General features: G+C 39.9%; 1 protein-coding gene across 4 annotated transcripts in view; it reads right to left on the reverse strand.

The window, feature by feature from the left end:
* The window catches only part of SLC10A7 (solute carrier family 10 member 7), a gene marked incomplete at both ends in the record, with an annotated part of 258,607 nt that overhangs the window by 162,179 nt on the left and 72,915 nt on the right, over window positions 1–23,513 (reverse strand). For 3 of the 4 annotated variants that reach the window (XM_080697886.1, XM_080697887.1, XM_080697884.1), the window contains one exon: window positions 21,054–21,092. The exons of the other annotated variant lie outside the window; for it this stretch is intronic. In XM_080697886.1, coding sequence (XP_080554012.1) covers window positions 21,054–21,092 — 39 coding nt within the window. The remainder of the gene's footprint in view (window positions 1–21,053; window positions 21,093–23,513) is intronic. 4 annotated transcript variants of the gene reach the window in all.

Genomic DNA, 23,513 nt, shown 5'->3' on the forward strand with positions numbered 1-23,513 from the left:
TTTTAAAGTATCACCTTAAAAACAGGGTTTTCCAAACTACATAATTTTTCTTCTAAACCTATAAGTTCCTGACAAGTGAGCTAAATTATCCTAGCCCCTAAATAGCTTTTTCTTTGAAGACAGTTCCCAGATCTACTTTACAGGTTACTGTCTCCTTATCCCTTTTTTTGTTTTCTTCTTCTTCTACTTCTAGAAGAGATAATGATTTCTTCTGAACCTCCACAGAATATAAAGTGGGCAAACTGAATGCAGAGTATGAATTAAGAAAACAAAAATAAGGATAAAAATTGGCCTGGTTAAGACTGTTATGTAACTTTCAACTAAATCACTTAAAAATGTTTTTCGCCAACTCTGATCATACCATAGGATTTCTTTGACTAGAAATAGTCTTTGCCTAACTAGTTACTCAGAATCTAAATCAAAGTCCTAATTTAAAACACCAAAGAGAGGCAGTAGAAAGATAAATAAAAGAAAGAGAGAAAGAAAGAAAGAAAACCAACAACAAAAATTGGTAATTTCAACAGCGAGGCGCTTAGGTTTGGAACTAGTCAATAGCCCTAAAGGAATAAATGGGAAAATAAGGAGAATGTTAGTATGATATCCCATAAAGCTAAATTTATTTAGATTTATTCTTAAACATGTCCTTTTGGTTTTTATGTTTAAATAATCACTTTCATGGAACAATAATAACAAATGCCAGTTTTTAGCAAAATAAAGAATTGAAAAGATAAGGCATTTCCTAAATTTTCTTTTGAAATTTGAGAAGTGAAATCTAAATGATAGAATATCATTGGTCCTGTCTGACACCATGTAAGAAAGAACAGTCTTACTACTGTGAATGACCCTCCAAATGGAAGTGGATTCAGAGCAGATAAAACTGTAATCATTCCTTAAAAACAGTGGTAAGTTCAGAAGAAGGCATGCAAGATAAAAATAAAATCATGTTGAGACTCCCCAAAAGAACTAACTTTCAGGATTTCTAGCTACAAACTCGTACCGTTTTCCAAAGGACGCCTCCTATCTGAGGTTATATTTATTTTGGGGGACTATGGCATTTCTAAAAAGCTATTAGCAACTTATCAAAATAGTATAGTGTGGAGGGAAAAAAGTAATCTACCAATATTAAAAGCCAAAATTATGTATACTGTGGCTTAGCCATTTAAAAAGTTTGTCTGTGCATCAGAGGTTTTTTTAATACCCTAAAGTAAATATCCTTTTCAGTAAATTAAAGGAGAACTGCAAATGAATTCATGAGCACTTTTCAATAAGCAAAATGCTTATGCGCTGAATACTTAACCAGCTGGTATATTACCGGCAAATCCCCATTGAGTAGAACATGTGTAGACGATTGGCTTTAAAGTCACTAGACAAGATTAGAACGGGAAATTTGGTTATTAGCTGAAATAATAATAAAGACATATAAAAGTAGACATCAAATTATAGTAAAATATATCATTATAAAATAGTTTGGTTAATAAACATTTCAGTGCTCTATACAATGGAATTATACAGTATCTTGCAAAAATAAAAATGTTCAATGCTCTGCACCATCCAGTGCAATGCCACCAATCACATGTGGCTAGTGTGGCTGAGGACGATGTTTGATTTTATTTTCACATGTGGCTTGTAGCTGCCATTTGGGTCAGTATAGCTGTGGATAATGACAATACTAAGTATCTTCTACCTCCTGAACTGGAAAATAAAAGAGATGGCTTTACAGCAGAGACATACAAAATCATTTTTAGGTGTTAGAATGGTTTTAACATCAGTAAACCTTTAAAGCATAGTGAGTCAATAAAAAGAAGAAACAGTCAGCAATGGAATCGGAGAGGACAAACCTGAAAGCCACCATAAGGAACACCTATCTCAAAGCACCATCTAGGAAAGACTATCCCTGGTCCAGATGCCTGTCTGTTTCCAAGGGCAACATTCCCTTGGTGTGGAGCCAGACACATCCATTTACAGCAGGCTGATGGCGTCAGACTTGAGGATTATTTCCCATTCTCACCAAATAAACTTTATATGAAACATCTTCTCATACGAATTCAACCAGGAAGCGAGGCTGCATCAACTCGAATGCCTAAGAGCCTCCCATAACTGGCTTCCCACTCAGTGAATACATTGGCAATCGGCTTGATTCATCATTATCTTGAGCAGGAGTAATTGAGGGTGTGAGACAGTGACAGAATCAGTCTCTGAATAGGACCACAGTAAATTTACAAAGTGTACGGCACCTGTATTCTTGACGATGAAGAACTCAGTACCCGAAAAATGTGGGATGACTCAGACAATGAAAAAACAGTAATAGTACTGGAAACTACTCCACACAGGGTCATATCATACTGCCAAAGCCAAGGAAAGGGCTTTCATCTTTAGGGTATCGGTGATTTTCAGCAAATAAAAACTCCCTTGAGAACCAGGGGACACCAAACAGCTCTTTCTTTTTTATTTTATTTATTTATTTATTTATTTATTTATTTATTTATTTAGTGTGTGGTGTACTAGCAATTGAACCCAGGGACAGTCTCCTGAGCTACACCCCAACCCTATTTTATTCTTATTTTTGAAATAGGGTTTCACTAGGTGGATGAGAATCTCACTACTTGCTGAGGCAATCCTCAAGCCTAAAATCCTCCTGTCTCAGCCTCCCAAGTACTGGGTTTACAAGCATGTACCACCATGCCTGACCCACTCCTTCTTTAAAGAGAAAAACATCTCTCTTCATTTAGATTTTTAAAAATTGTATCAAAATGCCGGGTGTGGTGGCGCACGCTTGTAATCCCCGCGCTCGGGAGGCAGAGACAGGAGGATCGCGCAGGTTCGAAGCCAGCCGCGTGCGCTGGCTTAGGAGACCCTGTTTCCAAATAAAAATATAAAAATAGGTCTGGGAATGTAGCCCGGAGGTAGAAGGGCTTCCAGGAACCCCAGTACCACTAAAAAAAAAAAAAAAAAAAAAAAATTGTATCAAAATATGTACTTTAGGTGACCTACAACTTAGAGTTCCTATATACAAATAAAAAGATCAGGAACATCTAAAAAAAACTAAGACAGCTGTTGAGATTTCTGATAGCTTATGATATTTTCATCTCTAGAAAATCAGTATTTATGTTACCAGGTGAATAACATGCTGAAGAAAAAAAGCCAGATATGATAGAAGATTTCTTTCAGAAATAAGGAGTATTGAGATAACTCTTTAGGAGATATTGATGCTACTTTTCAAATGTATCTTGGAAATTCATACCAAAAAAGTTCACAATAGGGCTACTCTGGGTGTTTTCTACTGTTAACACATTTAAAATCTGTGTGCGTGTGTGTGTGGGGTGGGGGTACTGAGGATGGAACCCAGGGGCATGGTACCACCAAGCTATCTCCCGAGCCCTATTTTAGAGTCTTTATTTTGAAATAGAGTCTCACTGAGTTGAGAAGGGCATTGCTAAGTAGCTGAGGCTGTCCACGAACCGTGATCCTCCTGTCTCAGCCTCCCAAATGCAGGGATTACAAGCATGCGCCACCATGCCCGGCTCATTTACAACCTTTTAACCACTTGTTTATGTCAGTGGGAGTGTCTTTTTTTTTTTTTTTGAGCTGGAAACTTAACCTTTTTACTTCAATTTGAAGCTTGAGTTTGAAACTCTATCAGATATGGATTCAGAATTTGACAGAGATATTTAATGATGCAGAATCAGGATTCCACTATCATTAAAAAAAAAATACCTGAGTTAAAGAACAAGAGTCAAAAACCTCTACATTTACATAATGTTTTTTATGAGCTCTCCTTTTCTCTTCAGTTTAAAGAGGTAGATGTAAATAAAGAGAAAAAATCATCAACTACTTTTCTCAATAAACAAGAGACATTCATTCTTATTTCTAATTTTAATTATTAAAAAGATTGAAAATCTGTCCTGCTCCAAATCTGTAAAGCTACTGATTAGAAATTCTCAGTGGCTTGTTAGGCTGCCATCCAAAGTAGAGATGTCACACAAGTATTTGTAGGTTACCATCAGAAAATAGAAGCAGTTTTCTCGTTAAAAATCATGCCCAATGGACCATACATCTCTGCTTTAGTATCTTCAAAGTCTGTCTTTTCTCTTCTTTAATATATAGAAATACATACCATTCTTCCAAGTTCCTCTGGGTGGGCACAACTTTATGATTTTCTGTATCTCATTTAACAAGTTTTAACCTCCAAAAAGATGTAAAGGCCAAAATTAGAGCAATGTTCTGAGTTGAAAAGCCGCCAAAGGCTACTGCAGAAGGCTGTAACGCGATGCTCTGCGGATGGCCTGGATTAGCTCTCCTCTGTCCTGCTATCACAGCACAAGCCCGGGTCCTCTGGTTCCCTGTCATCACCTTGGGTTTTCCCCTTTATTTGTTCTTTCATTTTTGCTCCATGTTTAAATTTCTTTTCTTTTGTTTCCCTTCTTTCGTTTTTCCTTTGGTTCTAAAAGTTGAACCCAGAGGCATTCTACCTCTAACCTACACCCCCAGCCCTATTTTATTTTTTATTTTGAAACAGGGTCTTACTAAGTGACTAAGGCTGTCCTCGAACCTGCGATCCTCCTGTCTCAGCCTCCCAAATACTGGGATTACAAGTGGGTGCCACCATGCCCAGCGCTTTTCTATTTTCTAATATCAAGTGCCTCTTAGATATGGATTTGGCATTGTTTCTATACACCATTTAAATGGCTCTTCGGTTTCTCACATTACTTATAATTTTAGCTCTTCTCTAATCGAATACTATTTGCTTCTCTTTCAGCACTTTCTAAAAATTCATCTTCTACTTGGTAATTTAATTATGTTTTACAGATTAAGACTAATCTATAACAAAAATACATTCTTTCAATACCAATAGTATAACAGTTGTATATCCTGCTATATAAAGGTAATCACTTATTATAACCTCTTATTTATAAATCGCTAGCTATTTTAATATGTGGAGAAATCACACAGGTAGCAATTTTCATGAAAATCTTTCTGTTATTTAAAATCAATGAATGATTTCAATGAAAATAGCATATAGGTTGTAATCTATCATGTAGGGATAATCTGATCTAATTTATTTATAGAAATTATAGATGAATATCTTGCAAATTATCTACTATAAACTTAGACATCTGAATAAATTTTCACTGCCATTCTAAGTCAACACTGCAAACATCAAGCAATACATATGTCTGTGGTCATGTCTTTTAAAAGCTTAAGATCTGGGCGTGGTGGTGCGTGTTTATAATCCCAGCATCTGGGAGGCTGAGACAGGAAGGTAGCGGGTTTGCGGACAGCTTCAGCTACCTAGTGAGCCTTCGCAACTCAGTGAGACCCTGTTTCAAAATAAAGAATAATAAAAAATAGAGCTGGGAGTGTAGCTTGAAGGTAGAATGCCCCTGGGTTCCATTTCTAGTACTGCCAAAACCAAAAAAGCTTATAATTTAAAAGAATTTTAACATAGTAAAAAAAATTCAGTGGACAGATGAGCAATTAAAGTGTTATCAAAATTTTTGTCAAACGAATTCAACATAGACTCGTAATAATGAGCATATATTTTGAAGTGCCGATTATAAACAGAATCTCAGCTATGTGAGAAGTGATTTAAGATGATATGCACTGAATGATATATATATATATATATGCACACATATATACATATATGTGTAATTAATATGTTTGCATGCTTGCTCTATGTCTGGTTATATAGGTGCAGTGACAGAATAAGCAAACAAAATAAAATTAACTGCCATTGTGAACTTTTCATTCATTTGGATGTTTGTGAAAAAAGTACTGAGGATTGAGCCCAAGTGTATTCTAACCTCAAGCTGCACCCCCAGGCCTTTTTAAAATTATTGTTGTTATTATTTGAAACAGAGTCTCACTAAACTGCTGAGGGTCTCAGTGAGTGGCTGAGGCTGGCCTCGAACCTGTGATCCTCCATCTCGGCCTCCCAAGTACTGGGAACACAGATGTGTGTCACCACGCCTGCCTGGAGCTTTCATTTGTATATGGGGAGATAAACAATGAACTTAATAAATTTCATAAGATAGAAGATAATGCTTTTGGCCGGATGTGGTGGCACATGCTTGTAATCCCCACATTCGGGAGGCGGAGACAGGAGGATCGCGCAGGTTCGAAGCCAGCCGTGCTGGCTTAAGAGACCCTGTTTCCAAATAAAAATATAAAATAGGTCTGGGAGTGTAGCTCAGAGGTAGAAGGGCTTCCAAGAACCCCAATACCACCAAAATGAAGAAGAAGAAGAAGAAGAAGAAGAAGAAGAAGAAGAAGAAGAAGAAGAAGAAGAAGAAGGAAGAAGGAGGAGGAGGAGGAGGAGGAGGAGGAGGAGGAGGAGGAGGAGGAGGAGAAGGAGAAGGAGGAGAAGAAGCTGCTGCTGCTTTTGTAAAAGAAAAATAGCAGGCTAACAATGATAGGAGGTGCCAGACATGGGAGAGAAAGTCAGAATTTTCAACTACATTAACCCCTTCTGATTTAGATGGAAAGTCATTCTGCTATGGTTTGGACACATTTTGAGTAAGCCCCTTAAGGATTCATATGTTGATCCCCTTCACAAGGTAGTAAGACGGAAGAAACTTCATCTAATACGGTATTTAGAGGTGGGGCCTTTGTTTTTTTTGTTTTTTTTTATTTATTTTTATTGGTGCATTGTAATCATATATCACATTGGAATACAAAACTTGAGAGGATATACAAGCATACATCATCCAATTAGCCCTCATCCAGTCCCCATCCCATTCCCTCCCCCTCCCTCAATCCCATGCTTGTTTGGTGATTAACTTTGATATATTTGTTTATGCACCTCCTGCGTCTTATTATTTTTTATTTTAAAAATTTTTTTTTGTGGTACTGGGGGTGGAACCCAGAGGCTTTCTACCTCCAGGCTATACTCCCAGACCTATTTTTGGAAACAGGGTCTCACTAAATTACTGAGAGTGTCACTAAGTAGCTGAGGCTGGCTTCGAACCTGTGTGATCCTCCTGTCTCAGCCTCCCAAGTGCAGGGATTACAAGCGTGCGCCACCACGCTCGGCTACCTCCTGCATTTTAAAGAGGCTCCATCCTCCCCTATTCCATACCCTCTGATTGGTCACCTTAATTGCTTCACTATAGGGCCCTTTCTATAACTCGACCACTTCCTGTTGCCCCTTTCCTCCTAGTTATTGCTGATTAGGGGAAGCATCTGGTTTTTATTTTCTGCGATATTTCTCTGTGCATGCTGCGTTGCAAATACCGATCCCACTCTTGATGGCCCCAGTAGTGGCCTGGCTACCTGGTGGACTGATCCAGCCCTCGCTGGCTCAAGCAGCGGCCTTGCCTCATGGGAGGCCCTGATTCTGGTCTCGCTGGCCCTGACACCGGCCTAACCCTTTGGTTGGCTCCAATCCCGGCCTTGGAGGCCCCAGCACCGGCCTAGCCTCAAGGCAGGCTCAGATCCTGGCCTCGGAGGCCTCAGTAGTGGCCTTGCCTCATGGCAGGCTCCGATCCCAGCCTTGCTGGCCCTGGCACTGGCCTAACCCCTCGGCAGGCTCCGATCCCAGCCTCAGAGGCCCCAGCACTGGCCTTGCCTCACAGCAGGCTCCGATCCTGGCCTCAGAGGCTACAGCACAAGCCTTGCCTCACAGCTGGCTCCGAGGCTGGCTCCAATCCCGGCCTCAGAGGCTACAGCACAAGCCTTGCCTCACGGCTGGCTCCGAGGCTGGCTCCAATCCCGGCCTCACTGGCCCCAGCACCAGCCTAACCCCTCGGCAGGCTCCGATCCCAGCCTCGGAGGCCCCAGTAGCGTCCTTGCCTCACGGCAGGAGGTGGGGCCTTTGTGAGGTGGTTAGGATTTAAGTCATCAAGTGGACTTACCCACCACACTGCCCGGCTAAATACTGGTAGTTTTATAAGAGGGCAATAGAGGAAAATACATTCTCCCCCCCCCCATCCTGTCTCTTGTCCTGTGATACCCTGTGCAACCGGAGGACTCTGCCGGCAGAAAGGCCCTCACCAGATGTGGCTCCCTCAACCTTGCACCTCAAGAACCATGAGTCAAAATAAACCTCTTTTCTTTATAAAGTCACCCAGGATCAACTGTTTCATTTTATATACTGCAAAACAAACAAACTCACATTCCACAAGTTAATCGCTTTTTAAAGCTGGAGAAATTCACTTAGGAGAGGCTTCTGAGGGATGGCTAGAATAAAGGACAGGATGGAAACACGTAAGCTTTCAAGTGAAAACCAAGGATATTTCAAATAGCTACTCACAAGAGAATTGCCTGGATGATAAACAAACCACACCATGAATCTTGATCAGTAGACCAAGCAGTGTTATAAAGTTACACTATAAACTCAGTGAACATTTCTAATTTAACTTATCTACTTAATAGACACATCACCAGAAAAGGTACTAAGGGAAAGTAAACAAATGTGTAGTTATGACAAAAAAACAAAGAAAATATATCACACGTAATTTCAGAAGATAACTACCACTGGACAAATAGAATGTGAATCAACCAATGTTCATCTTACTCTGAAGATCTGTGTTTTTGTTTTGTTTTGTTTTGTTTTGTTTTATTGGTGAGGATTGAAACTAGAGGCACTCTACCACTGTACAACACCCCCTGCCCTTTTTATTTTTTATTTTGAAACAGGATCTTGCTAAGTTAGTGAGGCTAGCCTCAAGCCCGAGCCCCTCCAGTCCCAGTTTCCCATGTACTAGGATTACTAGCCTGCACCACTGTGCCTGGCAGATCTATGATGCTTTGATTCTAATTTCCAAGATACCGCCGGGCATGGTGGTGCACGCTTGTAATCCCCGCACTTGGGAGGAAGAGACAGAAGGATCGCGCAGGTTCGAAGCCAGCCGCTTGCTCTGGCTTAAGAGACCCTGTTTCCAAATAAAAATATAAAAATAGGTCTGGGTGTGTAGCCCGGAGGTAGAAGGGCTTCCAGGAACCCCAGTACCACCAAAAATAATAATAAAATAAAAAATAATAATAATGATAATAATTTCCAAGATACTATAGTAATTTCATTGGAGATTATTTTTCCCTGACCTCTTCAATTATTACAAATCTAAAGCCAAACAGACCAAGGCTTTGCAAAGAATATATTTTGTTTCTTGGAATTCCCCTATTATCCAAAATTCTATTCACTTTGGTGCATAATCCTTCAAATTTCACTCTTAATTTATGAGAACATTTGTGAATTCGACTGGTAGAGATCCAAGTGACGTTTCTACGGTTCTCACTCCTCCGTGCTGATGTCTCCTTACATTAAACACTTTTACCTTAAGTAATTGCGTTACTGTCATGTGTAATATCTTAAGATACAGACACAGTTTTTAACAGTCATGAATACTGATCCAATTATTTTCAGAGACAGTATATACATCATTCTGGAGATGTGAAAACAACACCATAGAAGTAAACTTCCACGGGAAAAGAAAACAACAAGCAGAAACTGACTTCTTTATCCAATAGTACCATAGTCAGATGATGCTTTCAAGCTGTTTTCTGCACCTACAGACTCCCACGTGATGGGCTGAGCCTTTCTACATACGCTCGGTGTGCATTTTGAATATAAAACATGAGAATTTTTGCCTGGCATTGTGATAGCAAAAAAAAACAAAAACCCTTTTTAAGTATAAAAGCAATAAAAATTCCACATAGGAAAAGATGGATATATTTGACAGATACAAAAACTTTAAGCTTTACAGCCATAAACAAAGTAATGAATTCCAACTTGTACATTGTACCATATACAAACATTAACTCCAAACGGACCATAAACTTAATATAAAAGTAAAAACTACAACTTAAAGGAGAAAAATCTTTGTGGCTTTTGGTAAAACAAAAACCTAGATAGGGCACAGAAAGCATGAGATAAATTGGGCAGTGGCACAAAACTAAATACCAGGTACCTAGATACTTGGAAGGCTGAGGCAGGAGGACTGCAAGTTCAAGGCCAGCCCAGGAAACTTAGTGAGAGCTTTTCTCAAAATAAAAAATAAAAAGAGCTGGCGGTGTAGCTAAGTGGTAAAGTGCTTGCCTAGCATGTGTGAGGCCCTGGGTTCAATCCCCAGTTTAGGAATAAGGGGTGAGAAAGAAAAGAAAACACATATAAACAAAAAGAATTTAGAATTTCTGCTTCTTGAAATTCATTGTTAGGAAAATGTAAACACAAGAACAGACACTACCAGAAGAAACTATTTATAAAATATATATCTTACACATGACTGATGTCTAAAATTTCAAAAACCCATACTCAATTATAAAAAAAAATAAGCAGGATATTTGAGTAGACATTCTATCAAAGAAGATTATTAGATAGCAAATAAGCATATAAGAAGTATCCAATATCATTAGTTACCAGGAAAATAAAAATCAAAATTATGATGGTATACTTTTTTATACCTGTTAAAATAGGTAAAATATAAAATATTGTTAATGTCAAGGGCAGAAAGTATGTGGAGAAACTAGATTCCTAACACATTCCTGCTGGGGTTTATAAGTGACGTACAACCACTGCGTCAAACAGTTTGGTAGATTTTTATGTTAAACACGTATTTACCATATGACTCAGCAATCCCATTTCTAGGTATCTCCCCAAGAGAAATGGAAGTACACACCTACACAAGAACCTGTAGACAAACATTCATAGAAACTTTATTTATAATCTCCAATACAGAAAGCAAGTTGTGTTAGTCAGCTTCCCAATGCTGTAACAAAATTCCTGAGAGAATTAACTTATGAAAAAGAAGGTTTGTTTTAGCTCAAGGTTTTAGAGATTCTGGTCCACGATGGGAAAGACCCATTTCCTTTAGAACTGGGTGGGAATGTCAAATGGCAGAGTGCAGGCGGCAGAGAAATTGCTCACCTCATAACCCAGAAGCAAAAGAAAGAGGAAGGAATCGGGGTCCCACAGTGTCCTTCGAGGGCATGCCCCCCGCCCAGTGACCTAAAGACCTCCCAGAGGCCCATCCTCCTGAAGGCCCACAGCGTCTCCAAGTGGCACCACCCTGGGATCAACCCTTATTGCACAGGCCTTGGGGGCATGTAAGGTCCAAACCACAGCACAACCCAAAGTTCACCAGCTTGTTAGTGACTACACAATACAATGCTACTAAGTAGTAAACAGGAAACATAACTTTCAATGAATCACAAGAGCAAGCCCTAAGGGAAAGAGGCTAGACTCAAAGGTATCTACTATGTGATTCCATTCCTGTGACTTTGTGGAAAAGGTAAGAGTACAGAGACGGGAAAAGTCAGTGTTCGTCGGGGGCTAAGGATGGAAGAGAGGGCTAGTAGCTCAAAGGGTGAATGCTCCTGGGTTCAAGACTTAGCACCACACACAAAATAATAATAATAATAAGATTATGTCAATCAAAACTCTAAGCCAATGAGGTATATTAATTATGGGGAAAACTTCTAAGAAAATACTGGACACCATGTCTCCACCCCCACCACCACGTAATCACCCAGTTGGGACTTGATGTTTTTACTGGAAAAATTTGTAATGTAGATGGGGGCAGAAATCTTTGCTGTTGGCTAACTACACTATTATGGCTACACTCCCCCAAATTATTAGCTCAATAAATAGATTGACCCTGATAAATCTTTATTTTCTATTGGAGAAATAGAAGCAGGTAAAATGAGAACTGTCCGCTACATTATTATCGATTAGTGGTTGCTGGGCATCTCCTAAGTTAGTCCTTACTAAGAAATTCTGTTGTGGGTTGGACTCAAATTAAAAACATATAATCTTGGTTTTAATCGGCTGCTAGGACCATTCTCTTACAAACATTCTGGCCTAGAACAATTTGTATTTCTTTATTTTTTTACCGGAAGGAGCAAATACTTTTTCCAGTTTGAAAATGATGACATTTTTAAAATTAATAAAAATAAACATGAAAGTCTGTGGCATTTGTTAAAGGGTAATAAAATAACTCCAGTCAATTGGCTACTTCTACACCAGTAGATTTCTTTAAATAGTAATGAAATCATTGCTTTAACAAAATCCATCATTATTAAAATAAGAAAAAAAAATTCGCCTCAGCCTCCACCAAAATTAGATTTGTAAGTTGCTGGTCATTCCTATAATTAAATCTATGTCACAAATTTGCAAGAAAAATGGTCACTGTGACTAATGCATTTACTTGCTACTCAAGTGTTGTCAGGCAGCACAGAGCATCGTGTCGCTAAAATGGAGTAGGTAAAGATTCTATACGTTTTTATTAAGTAACAAGACCATTTTTTTTACTTAGGATAATTATAGTTCAGATAAGAGTTTGTTCAAAATCAAAATCAAAATAGAGCCATCACAGGCTTCTTCCCCAGCATTAGGGCCTCTCGGTAATGCCGCACACACGGGTGGCACTTTGGCGCACCTCCTGCTTTTCTGGACAAATGGCGCATGGAAGACCCAGCAGGGAAAGGAACACTGGCACATTCAGGCAGCCAGAAGCCCCTGTTCTCGGAGTTTCCTCATTTGCCTGCCCCAAAAGGTTTCAATTCAACTCTTTGATGACGTGTTCGAGAAAGGACCTCAGAGGAGACTCCTGCCCAAATTATAAGTCAAAGGACTCACGGACAGAGAATTTGTGACTGAGCTTACTCTCTTTTCATGCCCGTTCAGTCCTGGGGAGTTCAGAGAATGAAGGTCCTTGGTTTCACTACTGAGCTAAACTCACTTTTATCAAAAGGAGAAGAGCCGGGCGTGGTGGCGCAGGCTTGTAATCCCAGCATTTGGGAGGCTGAGACAGGAGGATGGCAGTTCTTGGCCACCTCAGCTACTTAGGGAGGCCCTCTGCAACTTAGTGAGGCCCTGTTTTAAAGAATAAAAAATGGGGCCGGGGGTGTAGCTCGGAGATAGAATGCTCCTGGGTTCCATCCCCAGTACTGGAAAAAAAAAAAGAAAGAAAGAAAGAAAAAGAAAGAAAAAGAAAAAAAAAGAAGAGGCTTCAGATTTGGACTCAGCCGGTATATACTGCAGAGGCGAGCCACCAAGTAATAGTAGCTATTTCCCAACTTGATTTAATTTTAGCTACCTTCTATTTGTGGCAAGATTTTTTTTTTTACTTAGAGTGTTGATATTTGGGTTTGAGATAATTTGCAAGTGGGTCTTATGGTGCCTAGACCCTGGAAACCACTGCATTGGCGACAATTTCTGTCTTTCCTCTTTTTTTTTTTTTTTGCAGTACTGGGGATGGAACCCAGGGGCGTTCTACCTCCAAGCTACACTCCAGCTCTATTTTTTATTCTTTATTTTGAAACAGGGTCTCACTGAGTTGCAGAGGGCCTCGCTAAGTAGCTGAGGCTGTCCGCGAACTGCGATCCTCCGGTCTCCGCCTCCCGAATGCTGGGATGACAAGCATGTGCCGCCATGCCCGGCCCCTTCAATTTTTCACATATTTATGTTGTATGACTTTGCTTTAGTACCTAGAAATAAATATGCGTTGGATCTAATGGGCTCTGAGTGTGTGCTGATTTTCTACCCTGTTTTCATATATGTTCCATACTGCTAATTGAACCAACAGTATGCTTCAAAGGAAAAGTCATTAAAAAAACAAAAATTCCTATCAATCTATCTTCTGTGGTGTTCACTTGCCCCAAAAGGCAATCAAATTAAATATATGGCATGATGATGGCTTCTATTTTGTAACAATAGAAAATAGCTCTCATTTATCTGAACACAGTTCATTACTTCATACGGCAAGCTTTAAAGATCAGCATGAGCTGGGTTTGATGACATGTGCTTATAATCCCAATACTTGGGGGACTGAGGAAGATCGCAGGTTCAAGGATAGTCTCAGCAAGAACTGAGACTCTCGTCAACCTAGTGAGACCCTGCCTCAAAGTAAAAATAAAATAGGGCTGAGGTGTAACTCAGGGATAGAATACCTCCAGGTTTAGTTCCTGGTAGAACAAAGAAAGAAAAAGAAAAAAGTCTAGGAGAGGCCATTCAAAATCTTGGTGGTCTGAGTCTGTGGCAAGAGGAACTTGAAATGGTATTTCTATAGGTGGTTTTATTTAAAACCACTTAAAAAGGGAAGTTGCTTATTTGTTTTGACATTTAGATTTAATGAAGATAAAACCTGTTTTATAAACAAGTCATGCACTTTGTGGAGAAAAACAGAATCTGAATGAATAATTTAGAGCTGTTGAGATTTTAAGAATATTAAGCAAATTTTAAAAATCACCATAGTCCCCAATATTGCACAAAATGAGATACTCTATAATCATGGACTAAATACATCCTAGACTTGGGGAAAGTAAAAACAAATTAACAACTGAGTTTTGTATCACCATTATGGCTCTTTGTTAATTTTAAAAATTCTTATTCTAGCCGGGCGTGGTGGCGCACGCTTGTAATCCCCGTGCTTGGGAGGCTGAGACAGGAGGATCGCACAGTTTCGAAGCCAGCCTCAGCTACTTAGTGAGGCTCTCAGCAACTCAGTGAGACCCTGTTTCCAAATAAAATATAAAATAGGTCTGGGAGTATAGCCCGGAGGTAGAAAGCCTCTGGGTTCCACCCCCAGTACCACTAAAAAAAAAAAAGAAAAAAAAATTCTTATTCTAAGCTGGGCATGATGGCACAGGCCTATAATCCTAGTACTTGGGAGACTAAGACAGGAAAATCATTGCAAATTTGAGGAGAGCCTCAGAAAATAGTGAAATTCTCATCAACCTAGTGAGACTGTTTCAAAATAAAAATAAAAATAAAAATAAATTGGGCTGGGGGTGTAACTCAGGTAGAATTCCCCTGGGTCCAATCTCCTGCACCAAACAACAAAACAAGACGAGACTCATTCTAATTTTTTTTTTTTTTCTTTTTGGTGCTAGGGATTGAACTCCAGGACATTCTAATTCTGAGCTACACCCGAGCCCTTTTTATTTTTTATTTTGAAACAGAATCACGCTTAGTTCACCAAGCGTCTCCCAAAATTGCTGAAGCTGGCCTTGAACCTGCAATCCTCCTGTCTTAGCCTCCCAAGTACAGGGATTACAGGTGTGCACCACCACACCCGGCACTTGTTGTAGTTTTTAAAATTCAGTGTCACACAGCAAGCAGCCGAGGTCATGTGCTTCCTTCCTGGCGCTCGCTCCAAATGTTGCTGAGTATTTTTTTGAACAAGAAAGGAAGAATTAGAGGTGATACACGTATGTCATAAGTTAATTAAAACATGGTATTAGTGGTGGGAATTTCTTTTCTTTCCACGACTTCAATAACATCAGTTAACCATTCAGGTCTTTCTATAAGGCTGGGCAGTCATGGGGGACCAGCCAAAGCAAAAAGCAGAGAGAACAATTGGTCAGGGAAAGAAAACCGTGCTGGCAAGGTCTCCAGACAGGCAAGGAGTTCTTTTTAACCCTTGCTTCTCCGTGGAAAGAAGAGTGTTCGTCTTAGAACAGCTCCTGCTAGTCGCAGCAACGGGCGTTTACAAAAAGAATAATTACGGGAAGGAAACCCATTTCTTGCCATTTGAAATGGAGATATTTAGAAAGAAAACAATGAGTCACAGACCTATTTTGGCTTAGCTGTTCTACAGTCTCAAAGGTGACTTGGCTTTTGTGATTCTTTGCTTTGTTTCAGAAACTCTTCCATTTTATTGCTATGACTTGCTCCAATGTTACTTAACCGTAGCTACTGATTGGAAAGTCAACTGGCATGAGCTCAACACTGTCACTCACTACCAATAACGATAGAGTGCGCCAAAGAGTCTAGAGCGAAAAAAGTTCCATCTTTTCCTTCTAATCTTTTTGGGAAGGGGGATACTGGGAATTGAACCCAGGGGCATTCTACCCCTGAGCTACACACCCGTCCTTATTTTATTTTTTTTTAATGTTGAAACAGGGTCTCACGAAGTAGTTGAGGGGCTTGCTGTTATTGAGGCTGGCCTCAAACCTGTGATCCTTCTGTCTTAGCCTCTCAAGTACTGGGATTACAGGTGTGTGTCACCACACTCAACTCTTTTCTTTTTAATCCTTAACCTTTAATTCTTGGAGACACAGAAACATTGAATTCAACCTCCAAACAAAAGATACTGAAGTTCTAACTGTGATCTACATTTAATTCGGGGAATTTCTGTGAACACAGTTGAATCTTCTGAAAAGGATTTCTCAATTGGAATTTTTCAAAAAGTTGCTGGTATCTAAACAAACAATTCTTCTGATGAGAAAGCAACATGTAAGGTGACTGAAACTTGAAACACGTGGTTTTACGTAGAAAAATTCATATAAATTTCAATCGCATTTTAGCTATTTGTAGTATACTTAGCTATCGAATTTTATTAAAACCTCATCAAGAAGAAATTCTCAAATCACTTATTATGTTCTACAATTATTATAAACTGAGCAATTTAAGTGAGAGCGGGGAGATAATGATATTAACTCCTTAACTTAAAGCAATCTCCGTGGCATGATTTTGAAATATTCTCTTGGTCTGAAATGTATGTAAATCGCATTCATCCATCATCAGTTATTAACCAGTCTGGCTACATTTAAACACCAGCTTCCTGTAACAATGACTTCTTAACAACACCGTGTTTTAATTAGACCTGGGACATTATTAAACTAGCTATAAATATGGACCATATTTTAGCTCGTATACTCAGATGCCTGAAAACGGACAGGAATACCCTCAGAGTTCTTTCTCCAAAAATTCTTCTAATAAATGCCTTTCTTTCAAAGCTTATAGTAATTTAAAATAAATAAAAGTGTTTATATATGTATATATATATATATATATATATATATATATATATATATATATATTCAGGGAATATATATTAGAGTCTGTTGGAATTCCAGGAATGCTACTTTTTGCTATCCTGATGTTTATACATACACAAGCACACACACACACACATACACACACACAGAACAGTTGCTCATAATCAGAAAATAATCACAGAATCTGTATACTTGGGAGCTGATAAGTCTTCGTAAGCAATAACCAATTTATTTAATTTATAGATGCCCATAATCATATACAAAAAGAGAAAAAAGAAAAATAAAAAAGCCTGAACCAACACCTAGATCTAACTTATAGCTTCGAGCACGCACGCTTGTAATCTCAGTACTTGAGAGGCTGAGACAGGAGGATCGCACAAGTGTAAAGCCAGCCTCGGCTACTTAGCGAGGATCTCTGCAACTTGGTGAGACCCTGTTTCCAAATAAAATATAAACTAGGTCAGGGGTGCAACCCAAAGGTAGAAGGCCCCTGGGTTCCATCCCCAGCACCATAATAAATAAATAAATAAATAAATAAATAAATAAATAAAAGCTTGATCTATTGCCACCAAGCCATACAAGCATATTAATGCAACCATTTGATCCTTGCCAGGAGTCTATAGTTTAGATATTACCCTCACCTCATTTTACATACAGGGAGGCTTTATGTTTATTTTGCACCTGGTTAGGATAGTATTCAGTCAAGCAGGGAATCAACCAAAAGAGTTTGACTCTGGAAACCATACTACTATTCAAAAATGTCAAAGAGAGATGGCTATGTTTCTATTTAAAAAGACAACTTCCAGTGAAATATAACCATGCAATATGAATAACAAAATTATTACTATTATTATTACTACTACTACTACTACTACTTTGGTGGTACTGGGGTTCCTGGAAGCCCTTCTACCTCCGGGCTACACTCCCAGACCTATTTTTTTTTAATTTTTGGAAACAGGGTCTCTTATGCCAGCATGGCTGGCTTCGAACCTGCGCGATCCTCCTGTCTCCACCTCCCAAGCGCGGGGATTTACAAGCGTGCCCACCACGCCGGGCTGAATAACAAAATTAAAGTCAGGAGTTGTGGTGCAGGCCTGTAATTCTAGTACTTGGGAGGCTGAGACAGGAGGATCGCAGGTTCATGGCCAGCCTCAGCAACTTAGCGAGGCCTTCTGCAACCTAGACCCTGTTTCAAAATAAAACAGGGCTGGGCGGGGATTAGGGGGAATAGCTCAAAGACAGAATTCTCCTGGGTTCCATCCTCAGTAAAACACACATGCACATGCACATGTGCACATGCACGCGCGCGCGCGCACGCGCACGCACACACACACACACACACACACACACACACACTTAAACACAAAGGCTTACAATTCAGAATTTCCCTTCTGTAAAATAAGTCCTCTTAGCCAGGCGTGGTGGTGCACTCTTGTCATCCCCGCGCTTGGGAGGTTGAGACAGGAGGATCGCACAGGTTCGAAGCCAGCCTCAGCTACTTAGTGAGGCTCTCAGCAACTTAGTGAGACCCTGTTTCCAAATAAAATATAAAAAAGGTCTGGAAGTATAGCACGGAGGTAGGAAGCCTCTGGAGAGTTCTACCCCCAGTACCACCAAAAAATAAAAAATAAAATAAGTCCTCGTCCTTAACTTCCCAGCTTAAGCATCAACTTCTCCTGAAGCTTTCTCATATTATCAGCTGAGATGAGCCCTTCCTTCAAGCCTCTGAACGTTGCTGCTGATCCCTTACGTGCAGAAAGTGATAGCTACCTCTTATCCGTGCTCCTCTTCTTCCTTGGTAACAGAAATATCATTTTTAGCTCTTGGCAAGTGGCCACATTCCTAACCATTTCAGTGGCGGGTGTGATCAAATGACTAATAAGATATTAGCCCAAGTACAGTGCTGGAATTTCAGAAATGCTATTTAAAGAAGGCAGGCTTAGCTTTTTTTTTTTTTTTTTTTTTTTTTTTTCTGTCCTTTCCCAATACATTGTGCTAGCCAGATGCTCTGGCTGGAGCTCCAGCAGCTATCCTGGGCCAGAGGCAAACTTGGGGGAGGAAGCTGCATGCTGTCAGTGTAGAAAAGAAAAAAGGAGTCTGTCCATGACAGTGATCTGCTCTACCAGACTTGGACAGTGCCCTGCAGATGTTATCTAATAGGGAAATAAAGCTTTATTTTATAAAAGTCATTAGTACTTGTGAAGTGTTTGTTTTTGTCCTGGTGAAGAAGCTGTATCTAATTCTAGCAGATACAAATAAAAATCCACGTATATTTCATAATCTGAAGTTTATCTTAACTGTTGGGGGTTGGGCGATACATACCCAATCGTGGTGTTCATTCCCAGACCTCTCTGGAAATGTTAAATTTGGGGAAGGAAATGGGAGGGGAAAACGGAAAAAGATACTCCTGCCTGCCTGCACTGCTCCCACCACTGGCTCTGCTGCTGTCAAGTCCTGAGAATCCCAAGGTCTGGGTCAGAGGAGTCCCAGCTGTTGGACCTCTGAATCACAATGCACATTGCCTCGGTTTAACAAGCACACATCTCTGGTAGCACCTTCGGTCAGCTGGCTAACTTTTCCATTGCATTTCTTTGTCTCACCCCCACCACCTGTACCCTCCGAGAGCTACTAGAAAACTACCTCAGTATAGCAGGAGAGCAATAAATACCTCTGACTGATTAACTGTAGTGAGGTAAGAAACAGAGGTGAAAAAAGGAAAAAGAGCTGAGAGTTAAGCAGGGAGAATGCACAACCTCCCAGCAGTGAAGGAGCAGAACAAAAATCCTAAAAGAACTGCTAGGTCAAGTTTGACTTCAGTGGACCTTACTGAACAACTAACTGGGCAGAGTAGAAAAATACCATGACGGGCTCAGTCAGTGCAAAGCCTGAACTACATACACTTAGTAAGCTTGTTCTCCAACAAGGGCTGGTATATTTTGCTTCAGACGCTCAGACAATTTCCTCCATTTTATATTCTTCATTAGCATTAGCATTTTGAAGAGTAAGAGACCCAACTCAAGAAACCATGGCTTAGAGTGGATGTGAATTATTTTAAACCATATTAAAAGTGGTTTCCAGCAAGCTCGTGCTTTACAGATATCACTCTGTCAAACGACTGTGACGACATAGAGAATAATACTTGAACACAAGAAAAAATGACTTACCAAAATCTCACCGGGTCTCAAGTAGTAGTCTGTGAGATCATTTTTGTTAAATAGACTTTATTGCTTCTCTTCTAAAAAAAACTCAGTAATAACACAGCATCTTGAGAAAGCTGGGTCTTCAAAACTAGAGTGTACTCTAATCAAATGTCTTACAGGAGCTATACCATTAACAGTTCCGTAAGGCTATAGACATTGAGAGCTGTGTAGCACCACAAGGAATTGACACTACATAACAATGTGCTTATAAGCTTTAACCAAACTTAAGTACATATAATAAAGGAATAATGACATAAATAGCAGTCTAAACACGAGCCACGTACCACTTTCTATCCCACCGACTATATTCTTATCCATTTGTAAATCACCATACTACATAGGTTAATGAGTTATGCACCTAAAATACAACATCCCGGCTAATAGTCATGAATTTAGCGAAGTTTTAGGGCATGTGTAACTATTCAATTAATAGAAAACTTAGCTGCGTTCCCCTTCTCTCATAGCACAGATCGCGTCCTTGTTATATCATCGACTTAAAAAAATAACGATTAAAAGCGCTAAAGTAACACCCTCATAATTATTAGCTCTGCTTCTGAAAGCTGAACTGCTTCCTAATCTTTTTAAAAATAAATTCATAGTTCAAATGCCTCAAAGTACTATGTCTTCTTGTAAACCGCCCATTCATTACAGCCTCATGTCGAATTTCTTCTCACAAAGATTCCTGAGAAGTATCCAAGACAGTAGTTTCTTTGACAGTGAAATGTACAAAATAAATGACATGTCAACAAGTAAATTAGCATTCCCCTTCTGACCAGCTGGGTCATGTTTCCTTTTCAAAATCCTCTGTCCCATGGTACAAAATAATAATAATCTAAAAGACCTCATCAGATGATCAATATATTGACATAACCTCTATAAGAAGATACATAGTGTTTTAATTGATTCCTGGAATCCATCAAATGGAATATTAAACCCAAGCCACCAAAATAAATTGTAAGAGAATCTTTACTTTATTCATTCATTTTTCTTCAAGGTATGGGCAATGGCATATGAAATGATTCAAGAACTTTTATACTGACCTAAAGAGTAAAAAATATCTGGCTTTTGCCAAATCTTTCATACACATATCGCAGCCAAAGTTATAATAAACAATGTAAAAGCATGCTTACTTACCAAAAAACTTCCAAAGGCGGAGTTAAATATCGCAGCTGCCTATAGAGAAAATAAATGAGGGAAAAAAGAACTCACTGAAAGTAAATAGAAATAGAAAAAGCAAAGATTATCACTTTCCCTTCCCCCACAATTCAAAACCTTCAAACATTGACCCTAGAGAGCAAAGTTAGCTGCTGCTTACAAAAACTGCCAGTGGCCTGTACTTTACTAAGACAGATGAGCTGCAGCTTAGGAATTCATAAATAATGGGTCTCAAAAGCAGGCAAGGCTTGCCACGGGATGCTTTGAACCTGTATGTCAGGACCGAGAGCATCGTCACCAACAGTAAATCAAAACCTTATTGTTATTGATTTCACTGCTAGACTTCGAACAATCCGAGGCTGATCTCTTCATCAAAAATTTCATATTACTGAGAGAAGGAAAAAGAGAATGTTAAGGCAAACATTCACTGGTCTCTATCAGTGCGTGTAAGTCTATGAACTGTAACTGCACGGTGGTATCTGTTTTCCCACACATCACACTATACAAATATGTACACTGCAGGTAAGACCAAGACAGCTACTGCCACACCGTCATGTCTAAGGTAGAAACAAGCAAGAAAAGCTTCAATATTTGTGCTCAAAATTCAAAGAATACTTGACTTTGTGCTTACCTAAGCATCCATGAAATACCTAGTAGACGTAATAGAGCTCTTAACTTTAAATCAACTGTTATATTCCATGAAGCTACACCACAGTCTTGAAAGCTTCCCACATTACCCAGAAAGAAGAAAAACTCGTAGAACATCCAATTTGGTGAAAAAAAAAATACTAAGAAAAAAATTATTGAGAAAACCCAAAAGGAGGGGTAGAGAAAACCTATTTACATCTCCAGCGGATCTAAATTAATCATCACGGACATTAGCAGCCACTCTGTAGTGAAAGGAGGATGTCAGTTGAGTAAGTTTGAATGAAGTCCAAAGGCAGGCTAAGAGCTGGAGCTGAAAATGTCCTGCGCTCCAGGAGGATGCAAGGAAAGTAACTGGGTAATGAGATCCCTGGCTCCAGAGAGCTTGGCGCTCCTATTCCAGTTCATAATTAATTCAGAGCTTTGATAATTTCATTAGATTTCTCCTTTGCTGGCCCTATCAATAAAAGATGGCACTGGACCACAGCTCCTCTGTGGCATAAACACAGACACAGACACAGACCGGGAACCTTTGCTGCCTGGTAGGGACAATGGCATATGGTGTTCTGTGTTGTACCGGGAACAGTGGGGAGAAAAAAAAGAAGTAAGAAACATCCAGCTAAATAAAACATTACAGATGACAGTCGTAAGCTAAGGCAATGCATTTAACATGCCTTCCTTCCTGTGGTTCCTGAAAAGTTTTCTATATGGAGAAAAATAAAAAGGTACAAATAAGTGACTCATGGTGCCATCAGCAGGAAACATTGCCTTTCACCCTGCCAAATGCACTTTCCCAGCCGGGCATGGGGACACACTCTGTAACCCCAGTACCTGGGAGGCTGAGACAGCCTCTCTCTCTGTCTCTATGTCTATCTCTCTATTTCCTGGCTGCCATTCATCGAACAGCCCTTTTTATCCTGTGTTCCCACCATGAGGAGCTGCCACAGGCCCAAAGCAACACGCCAAGCATCCATGAACTGGAACACCTGAAACAGATCCAAAATAAACCTTTCCTCCCTTTTTTTGTTGCTTATGTCAGGTATTTAATCACAGTGACACAAAGCTGACTCACAGGACTATCTCCTTTGTTAGAAAGGATGCTATATTTCCGTCTCCGTGACAAAACACCTGAGGTTGACGGCTTAAAAGGAGAAGAGGTTCATTCTGGCTTGCAGTTTCAAAGATTTCTGCCCCTGGCCGGTCACCCATTGCTTTTGGGCCTGGGCAGCTCACCACAGTGGAGGTGCACGGCTGAGCAAAGGCCGCTCACCTCGCCTTGGCCAGGAAGCAAAGGGACAGGAAGGGGCTGAGGTCCCGACACCTCCTTCCAGGACACACCACAAAGACCTAACGTCCCCCACCAGGCCCCACCTCCTAAAGGTTCTGGCACCTTCCAATAGCACCACGGGCTGGGGAACAAGCCTTTAGTATAGGGATGTTGGGGGACATTAAAGCCCTCAACCATAACAAAGAAAGATTATGTGGACACTTGTGGGGATACAGGGCCTTGATTCCACATCACTATCAATAAGATAAGACCATCCACTCCCTTTTTCTATTTATTCTTTTTTTGTGTGTGTGTGGTACTAGGGGTGGAACCCAGAGGCTTTCTACCTCCAGGCTACACTCCCAGACCTATTTTATATTTTATTTGGAAACAGGGTCTCACTAAGAAGCCAAGGCTGGCTTCGAACCCGTGTGATCCTCCTGTCTCAGCTTCCCAAGAGCAGGGATTACAAGCGTGTGTCACCACACCCGGTTCTATTTATTCTTTTAATATTTTTTTTGTTGTAG

This window comes from Muscardinus avellanarius, assembly GCF_963383645.1.
Source record: "Muscardinus avellanarius genome assembly, chromosome: 6".
Taxonomy (NCBI): domain Eukaryota; kingdom Metazoa; phylum Chordata; class Mammalia; order Rodentia; family Gliridae; genus Muscardinus; species Muscardinus avellanarius.